The sequence below is a fragment of the Myotis davidii genome, unplaced genomic scaffold (genome assembly GCF_000327345.1).
Source record: "Myotis davidii unplaced genomic scaffold, ASM32734v1 scaffold1655, whole genome shotgun sequence".
Lineage (NCBI taxonomy): Eukaryota > Metazoa > Chordata > Mammalia > Chiroptera > Vespertilionidae > Myotis > Myotis davidii.
Window position 1 is genome coordinate 121919 of NW_006286480.1, and position 9615 is coordinate 131533.

General features: G+C 59.9%; 1 protein-coding gene across 1 annotated transcript in view; it reads left to right on the top strand.

Annotated features, from left to right (window-relative positions):
- The window catches only part of FADS6 (fatty acid desaturase 6), a 9688-nt gene extending 1398 nt beyond the window's left edge, over positions 1-8290 (top strand). The window contains exons 2-6 of the mRNA XM_015560192.1: positions 295-591; positions 5643-5823; positions 6637-6824; positions 7073-7252; positions 7960-8290. Coding sequence (XP_015415678.1) covers positions 295-591; positions 5643-5823; positions 6637-6824; positions 7073-7252; positions 7960-8109 — 996 coding nt within the window. The 3' untranslated portion in view covers positions 8110-8290. The remainder of the gene's footprint in view (positions 1-294; positions 592-5642; positions 5824-6636; positions 6825-7072; positions 7253-7959) is intronic.
- The last annotated feature ends 1325 nt before the right edge of the window (positions 8291-9615 follow it).

Genomic DNA, 9615 nt, shown 5'->3' on the forward strand with positions numbered 1-9615 from the left:
AGAGGAGGGGCAACTGAGAGGGGTGGGGAGGCTGGGAGAGGTGAGGTGGCGGGGGAGGGGAGGGAGTTCCGTGGGAACACCAGGGATGGGGTGAAGAGGGAGGGGGTTCCCGGACTTCTCCTGGTCTGGACCCCACCGCCCCCCCACCACACACACACACCTCCCATGCCCAGCCATTCATGGCTGCCCTGGCTGGGGCCCAGGATCAAGACTCCTGGAATCTCCTTGAGGAGTCAATGGGGCTCTGTTTTGTCCCCCAAATCCTGATGGGAGAGCCATTCCCTCAGGCCACAGGGGGACCCGCCTCACTGCTGCCTGTGGCGCCCCAGGGCCGGGCTCACTGTGGTCTGGGCTTCCCCGGGTTTGGGCCCAGATCTCCAGAAGCTGAGAAAAGCCTGCTCCCTCCCCTCCTCCGCCCCCCCAGGGTTCCTGTGCCTGCGTTCGGAGAATGTCCTGGTCTTTGTCCTGGGCATCACCATCCTGGGTGTGTGCCACTACACGCTCACTGTCAAGGGCAGCCACCTGGCCACGCACGGTGCCCTCACTGAGTCCAGACGCTGGAGCAAGATCTGGGCACATTTCTTCGTGGAGGTGAGTCTGGGAGTGGGTGAGGCCGCTGCTGGCCAGGCGGGCATCCTCCTTGTTTGGTGCCAGTGTGCAGGCGTGTACAGCTGTGTGCCCACGTGGGCAGGTGGCTGCAGCTGCTGGGATGTGGGTCCAGGTGTGCAGCCTGCACTACAGTGTGTGTCTGTGGTGCCCTGGAAGGTGGCGGTACCTGTGGGCGGAGAACTGTATGAGGGGATGTACGAGTATCCATGGCGGTGGACTCGGCCTGGGGACCCCTGCTCCTCCGGGGGCACCCGCTCAGCTCTCTGCAGCACTAGGCCAAGTGGTGACAGGCTTCCTCCTCCCACAGACACCTGTGCCTGGCAGGTCTTAGCTACAACCTTTGGGGCCTCCTGGTTTTGCAATCAGGGTTCAAATTGTGAGGCAAGGACTGAAGGGGGCGGGGAGGAGGTGCCGGTGTCAGTGTCCCAGCTCCGGAACACGCCCGGTGATGGCTAGCCATCCTAAGAAGGCCACTCCCTGCTCCCCCAAGTCTGCTCCAGGAAGGACCCTCCTCCTCCTGACCCTGCACCCCCTCTTCCTGCCCCTCCCCATCCTGCATTGGCCTTCTCACTCTGGCCCTTGGGCAAGGCCAGGGAGGCAAAGGTTTCTGGCCAGCTGCCCGTCTCTGGACTGGTTTCAGGCCTCTCCGGTTGCCCTGCGGGACTTGTTCCCTCCTCACCCCCTTCCAGGTGGGCCGAGGCCTGGCCAGCCAGGCAGGGGGCAGTGTAGGGCCGGCCTTGGGAGCTGCCCTCCCCGCTGCATTCCCAGCCCCACTGGCCGCCTGACCGGGCCTGTTATCCAGTTCAGCATCTAAGTGTTCACTTCCTCATCTAATAAACAGGACTGACCGCATTACCTCCCTGGAAGCCAGTGTGGGGATTCACGGAGACCTTGACCTAGGGCCTGGGCCTGCTCTTTGATGCTTGTTAGTGTTAGCTGTGCTTTCTGTTCTCCGAGGGAGCCTGACGCAGCGGGGAGGGGAGGAGAGGGAGCGTGCAGTAGTGGAGGGAGCGCAGCAGCTAGGAGGGGTTAGCAGTTTTTGTTGTTCGTGTTTGTTTAGAACGGAAAGGTGGATGCAGTTATGCAAAGCAGACAGAACTGTGTGTGTGTGTGTGTGTGTGTGTGTGTGTTGGCGGCCTTGGCTGTGGCTCTGGCCCCCCACCTGTTCTCTGTGTGTTGGCGGCCTTGGCTGTGGCTCTGGCCCACCACCTGTTCTCTGCGTTGCACAAAGGACCAGCTCTTGCTGCCCAGGACCCTCCTGGACCCCTGACTGTCCACTTCTCCCATGTCCTGCTGTCACTCTTCTTGCTGGGTGCGTGAGCTCGCCCATCACTATAGAATAATCTAGTCCTCCACTCCACAGCCTTCAGTGCCAGCTGCGTGTCGTTGGCTTTCCTGGGCACCCAGTTTGCCAGGTTCGTCTCAGGGTCTGCTGGCTCCAGCTGGGTGGGCAAGGTCCTAACCCTCTCTGACCCAATCTCAACATGGGGGGGGGGAGGGGCACGCGGTTGGGAGGGGGCAGTGACACTCCAGGTTGTTGTTTCTCCCTAAAGTGTCCGGAATCATACACACCTCCCCACCCAGCGGGAGCCTCCCTCTGAAGACTCACTTCCGGTCTACACGGGAAAGTTCCAGTCCTCCAGCCTCCCTCTGACCCTCTCCAGCCCACTGACAACCTGCCGGCCCACCCTGGCCCGGGTGATGTCACCGGGACTGCCGCGAAGGGCCACAGGAAGGTGGGGGAAGGCGGGCGGCCGGGCCACCACCGGTTAAGTCCCGAAGCTCGGGAAGGATTAACTCCTGAAATCAGAGGGACCTTAGACACTCCCCTCGTCCCTCCTAGATGCTCCCAGAGTGGGAGGGAGCAGGCCGAGCCAGGTGCTAAGCTCCACTGTTTCTCAACTTCCGGGCGGGCGGGTCACAGCTGCTCCAGAGAGCACAGCCCAGCTCTGCCCCAGGAGTCTCACCCACGGGGAGGCCCCACCTCCATCCAAGGCCTTTGTGGTGGCGGAAACGGAGCCAAGAACCCAGCCTGGTCATAATTCTCGAATGTTCCCTTCCCACGAGTTCAGTGTGGCCATTATCCTCAGGGCTGACTCTCCGACCTTCTCCCTGCGTTTTTCCACCTGAGCCTCGAGGGGTGGGAGACTGCGTGGGATCAGCTGTGACTTAAACATTTTTTTCTTTTTTACTCCTGACCCGATGATACTTTCCCCATTGATTTCTAGAGAGAGAAAGAGAGAGGGGGAGGAAGGGGGAGAGAGAGAAACATTGATGTGAGAGAGACACATGGATTGGTCACCTCCCACACGCACCCCCAACCAGGGCTGGGGAAACCTGTAACCAGGTACATGCCCTTGACCGGGAATTGAACCTGAGACCCTTCAGTCCTTAGCCTTGTGCTCCAACCACTGAGCCAAACCGGTTTTGGCGACTCTTTTCTTTTTTAAAATATATTTTTATTGGTTTCAGAGAGGAAGGGAGAGGGAGAGAGAGAGAGAAACATCAAAGATGAGAGAGAATCATGGACGGGCTGCCTCCTGCATGCCCCCCACTGGGGATGGAGCCTGCAACCCAGGCACGTGCCCTGACTATTTCTCGAACCATGACCTCCTGGTTCATAGTTGTCATTCTCTGCTGTGACCGAGTCATAGTCCATTGTATGTACGCACCACTTCCCCTTTACCCGCTCATCTGCTTCCATAGCTCGGCTATTATAAATAACGCTGCAGTGAACATAGGATAGGGGTGCATATATTTTTTTCAAATTTCTTCGGATAAATACCGAGCAGCCGGACTGCTAGATCACATGGCAGCTCTATTTTTAATGTTTGGAGGCACCTCCATTCTGCTCTCCACCGTGGCTGCACCGTCTGCATTCCCACCAACAGGGCATTAGGGTTCCATTTCCTCCACGTCCTCGCCAGCACTTGTTATTGATTGATTTATTGGAGATTCAGCTGGCGTTTCTTTTTTTTTTTTTTAATATATATATATTTTTATTGATTTTTTACAGAGAGGAAGGGAGAGAGATAGAGAGTCAGAAACATCGATGCGAGAGAGACATCGATCAGCCACCTCCTGCACATCCCCCACTGGGGATGTGCCCGCAACCCAGGTACATGCCCTTGACCGGAATCGAACCTGGGACCTTTCAGTCCGCAAGCCGACGCTCTATCCACTGAGCCAAACCAGTTTCGGCGGGCTGGCGTTTCTTGATGAGAGAAGCAATGCAGGAGGACTGACCCTGGGAGCAGAAGGGCATAGAAGGAGCAGTGACAGTTACTTCTTCCACCTGGGACACAACCGTGAGCCTCAAAGCCCCCGGCTGCAGCCCCCTGTGCCCGCAGCTAGACTTCTGCCTCTGGCTCGAACCAACCAAGGGGCCCCAGTGGGTGCGTGCCCTTGAGCAGGCGGGTCCTCGGAGACCAGCAGGCCTGGGAGAGATGTCACTTTAAACCAAAATACCCTCCCACCCTCTCGGGTTCTGTCCCCGTGCGAGGTTACAGAAACAGCACATCCCACCCCTGGGGGTTACACCGTCTGAGAGCAACGCAGCTGGGCCTGTTTCCGTGGGCTCTGCAGCAAGGCTGCCAGGAACCGGCATCTACCCCCGTGCCCTCTGCCTCCCGTGGACGATGCCGCAGCGACTTGTCACATCTCCCGCGTCTGTTGTAAAACTGCACTTGTGCCATCATTACCTGCGCTCCTTAGTGTCCTTCATAATTTATTTTTAAAAAATATATTTTATTTTAAAAATATTGTTTATTGATTTCAGAGAGGAAGGGAGAGATAGAAACATCAATGATGAGAGAGAATCACTGATTGGCTGCTTCCTGCACGCCCCCTACTGGGGATTGAGCTCACAACGCGGGATGGAACCGTGACCTCCTGGTTTGTAGGTGGATACTCAACCACTGAGCCATCCGGGCCGGGCCTCAGTGCCCTTTGGATGGAGCTTCTGGCTCCATTTCGGCTCCATTTCGTTCTACAGGAGGACGTCTCGGCACAGTGTGGGGACAGTGTCCTTCGCTGTCTTTTGTCTCCTGCTTGGACTCAGAGCCTGGGCCCTGCTCTGTGGAGTGAGTGGCACGTCTCCAGGGTCGTATGGCTTCTCTTGGGTGAAAGCTGGGTTTAAATTCCACCTCTGCTGCCTACGTAGCGGAGTGAGCTGGCTGGTCAAGTGGCCTCTCCTATCTGTTTCCGCTTCTGTTGACGGTAATCACAGCCCTGACCCTGGGCTTGAAGATTAGCGAGTCACGTAGCGTGCAGAACCCCGCATGCTCACTGAAGGCCTCCTGCTGCCTGAGGGGCTCACAGGGATTGGCTTCGGGGAACCCCCCACGCTCCCCCGCACACAGGCAGGCGGCGTCTTCAATACAGTGAGCAACATCTTGCGGCCGGATAAGAGGCGGGAGGAGGCTGGCCGTCCGTAGGCATCTGCATAAGAAGCACCTGAGCCCCTTTTGCATCCAGAATGGCTGTTCTCGGAGTTAGAGAGCAGCTGCTCTGACCGGCTTTGGAGAGTCCCACCGATGCTATAGAGGAGCCACCCCAGGGAGCCGTTCACCCCGGCACCCTCATCCCGGGTGCCACCCGCGTGGACAGCTTAGGACATGGCCTCCCTTCACCCCTGACTACCCCCTCCCTGCTGTAGGCTCAAGGAGCAAAGGCGAGCCCTGAAGGTACAGATGTTTCCAAGATAAACACGCACCACATGATGGCAGCCTGATGCCGGGAGCGGGCCTTGTCCAGTCCTCTCGGGCTGGCAGGTTGGCTGGATGGTCAGGGGCAGCGTGGCGATCTGGGGAGCGGCCTCGTGCCCCTAACACCAGGTGGACACAGTTACTCTGACTGCTGCCACTCGTGGTCACAGACACCTGAGAGTTGATGGTCAAGGCTGATTAGCTGGGGCTGTGAGCGAGGCAAGAAGGCCCTGGGGCGGGGGTGGTGTTCTCGAGGCTCCCAAAGGCCCTGCTGTGCTGGGCTGTGCTGACCTGGACCCCGGGGCCCTTCCTGGCTGCCTCCTCTAGGTGTGCACGGCCTTCCCCGCCGAGGACGCCCGGTACGGGCACGTCAAAATGCACCACGGCTACACCAACGTGCTGGGCCTCGGGGACTCGAGCACCTGGAGGCTGCCCTGCCTCAACCGCTACGTCTACATGTTCCTCGCGCCTCTCCTGATCCCCATCCTCACGCCCCTGGTGGCGGTCGGTGAGTGTGCCGGGCCTGGGTCCCGTGTGGCCGGCAGAGACCTGGTCTCCCCTCCTCGCGCGTGGAGGCTGCTCAGGGAGGAGGGGAGGAGCCCTGAGTTAAGGCTGGACAGGAACTTTCTGAGGCAGCCAGGCTGGGTGGAAAGAGCTCAGACCCGGGGCCAAGTCTGGCTTAGCCGCGTGCAGGCTGGTGACCTCAGGCAGGTAACTTAACCTCTCTGAGCCCCGGGTTCTTCCGTGCTCATTATTACCTGATGAGGCCATAGATGTAAACACGCGTTGAAAATGCCTCGCACTGTATTGCCTGTTAGAATTTTTTTTTATATTTTTAAAAGAAACTTTAAAAAAAATTTTCATTGATTTCAGAGAAGAAGGGAGGAGATAGAAACATCAATGATGAGAATCATTGATCAGTTGCCTCCCACACGCCCCAGTGAGCCCGCAACCTGGACATGTGCCCTGAGTGGGAATCGAACACTGACCTCCTGGTTCATAGGTCGATGCTCAATCACTGAGCCGCGCCGGCCAGGCGCACGTTAGACTTTTTAATATCATGGGAGCAAATCCTCTGGTGGACAGACAGGGGCTGGGGGGCGGCAGACCTGGATTCAAGCCCCAGGCCACCAGTCGCTGTCAGAGTGACCCCGGTCAAGCTGCCTAATGCTCCATTGCCTCATCCGTAACGTGGGTGAGTCTACTTTCAGGGCTGAGTGCAGATGACCCAGGTCGCCTAGTGAGCACCACTGGGCCGGCAGGGAGCCAGCTGTGCTGGGAGCCTTGCCCGCCCGTCACTGTGTTTCTTGCCCCCTGGCAGAGCGGCTGAGGAAGGTGAGGCTCGGGGCAGCTCTGCGGGCGCTGGGCCTGATCTCCCTGGGCCTTTATTCCCACTACTGGCTGCTCCGGCACGTGTCTGGCTTCCGGAGCCCCGCCTCGGCCCTGGCCTGCATGCTCTGCACCAGATCCCTGCTGGCCCACCCCTACCTCCACGTTAACGTCTTCCAGGTGAGGCCTCCCGCCCTGGGCGCCGGGGACCACGGGGTACCCAGACCACGCCCCTCACCGGACAGATGGGGAGAGAGGCCCAGAGATGGACGAGGCTGAGCTCGGGGTTCAGCCTCTTCCAGGACCCGCCCGAGTGGGAGTTGGGGGGGGCAGAAGGGCCCACTGATCCCTGCGTGCCGGCGAGGACACCGGGGCGGGGTGGGGAGGTGCAGGAATGGCTCAGGCCGTGACCCGCGTGTCTGTCACAGCACATCGGGCTGCCCATGTTCTCCCGGGACAAGAAGCCGCGCCGGATTCACATGATGAGCCTGGGGGTGCTGAACCTGCCCCGGCTGCCCGTGCTGGACTGGGCGTTCGGCCACTCCATCATCAGCTGCCACGTGGAGCACCACCTGTTCCCCACGCTCTCCGACAACATGTGCCTAAAGGTAGTGGGGGTGGAGCCGGAGGGCTGGTAACCGGCAGCATTCGCCTGAACCCTGCGTCCCCCAACTGGCCTGGTCAGACGTCCCCAGTGGGGGTTTCCGGCCAGAGACACGTGGGTTTCTTATTAGCAGTGCGACTCACCAAGTTCATGGGCATCTCGGAGCCTCAGCTTCCTCATCTGACCTGGGCAGATGAGGAGCACGCGGTGCTTCCATGCACAGGCCTTGATGAAGTGGAGAAATGGATCTGAAATGCTGGGCACGCAGTAGGTGCTGCTAAAAGGAGCAACTCTCCTATCTGTTTCTGCTCCTGTTGACGCTAATCACAGCCCTGACCCTGGGCTTGAAGATTAGCGAGTCACGTAGCGTGCAGAACGCCCGCATGCTCACTGAAGGCCTCCTGCTGCCTGAGGGGCTCACAGGGATTGGCTTTGGGGAACCCCCCACACTCCCTCGCACACAGGCAGGTTTGTACCCTCTGTGCAAGGACTGTCCTAGGGGATGCTGCGGTGTGTGGGGGGGAGTCTGCCCCCCTTTCCCTTGCCTGCTGGGAGGGGAGAGGCAGGAACTCTGCAAGCCCCCAGCTCCTCCCGAGCCTGTGGAGCTAGGCAGACAGGAGCGGGCGCTGGGAGGAAGGAGGGCCCCGGGAAGGGCCTGCCCGCAGCCCACAGTCCGGCTCATCGCGCCTCCAACCGCCCACCTTCTGGCAGGTGAAGCCCGTGGTGTCCCAGTTCCTCCGGGAGAAGCGGCTGCCTTACAACGAAGACACCTACCTCGCTCGCTTCCTGCTGTTTCTCAGTCGCTACGAGGAGCTCCTGGTGCACGCGCCGCCCATCACTGAGCTGGCGGGGCTGCAGTGAGGGCGCTGGCATGGTCCCCTGCTCCCCTGCCCCGGCCCAATCCCGGACCTGCTTGTCACTCGCCGGCGGGGCTGCTGGTGGCACTGGGCGGGCAGAGAGCCAGGGAGCTGGTGTTTCTCTGGGCTTTGCGGGGTGCATGGAGGAGAGGGGTGTGTGGAGAAAGGAGAGGGGTGTGTGGAGGGGAGGGGTGTGTGGAGGAGAGGGGTGTGTGGAGGGGAGGGGTGTGTGGAGGAGAGGACTAAAGGTGGCTGGGCATTCTGGGGATTCTGGGCAACCTCATCTCAGGACCACATAGCTGGGCTCCTGCCCGGCTTGGCCTGAGCCTTGGTAGGGCTAAGGGAGGGTGACCAGGTGAGGAGGGGCCTGTGCAGGGGGCAGGCAAGGAGGGGGCATCCAGAGAGCAGGTCAGTCCTCAGCTAGGGTCTCCCTGGCACTGGGAGAGTCGTATACGCAGCTGGCCGCTGCTTCTTCCTGTGCCCGGGAGCCTCGGGCCTCTACGGAGCCCTCTCGCAGGGACCACGGGGAGGTGACTTTGGCAGGATCTTCCCAGCTTCCCGGCCAGAGGAGCCTGTGCAAGACACTGGCTCAGCAGCTCCCAGGAGCCGCAGCCTCAGGGCGAGCAGAGCGTGCTTTATAAATAAAGAGGACATTCCCGGTTCAGGAAGTAAGGGGAGACAGAGTATAAATAGCTTTGAGTGTGATCTTGGCTAGCTCCCCAAGTCTGCCTTGTTCCATGACATTTAGAAGGACAGGACCTGGAAGAATTATCAGAGAGAGAGAGAGAGAGAGAGAGAGAGATTACTGGGAAGGTAACAGGTCAGGGTGATGGGCACAGGGTCTGGAGGGCAGTGACTTTAGAGAGGAAGGAGGAGAAGGAGGTGGGGTGCAGACACAAGTCTAGGGCTGGGCCGGGCAAGCGTCGTCCGCAGCCCGGGAGCCAGCTGCACGGGCAGACTTGAGAGAGGGCCCCAGCTGCCCTGGCTGGGCTGGAAGAGGAGGCGCAGGAAGGGCCCAGCTGGAGGTCGGGGAGGAACAGAGAAGGGGGCCGGAGCGCAGTTTAACCAGCGTTTCTCCCCTCCGCACTATGACACGTTGCCGGGAATGCTCTGTCGATGGGCCTGTCCGGTGCTTTGCAGGGTGTTCAGCGGCATCCCTCGCTTCTACCCGCTACGTGCCCCGAGTCCAAGTGGTGACAGTCACACATGTCTGCAGACACGGATGAGAACCACCCCTGGTTGACAGCATAAATCATGATCTGAGGGCAGAACCGCCTTGGTTTTCAGTGAGGTCCTTGGGCGGGTGAAAGGCACGCGGACCCTGTTGATGGGCTAAGTCAGCGAACGGGGTTGGGCGGCAGGGTCAGATGGCAGCTGAGAGGCATTCGCTAGGCCTGGTCCTGTGGGAGAACCCACCTCTGGTGTGGCCTGAGGTGGCTCTGCTGGGTGGCTGCCATCCGCCTCTCCCCGTCCTTCCCCCACTCCTCTCTACCCTGCCCCTCGCATAGCC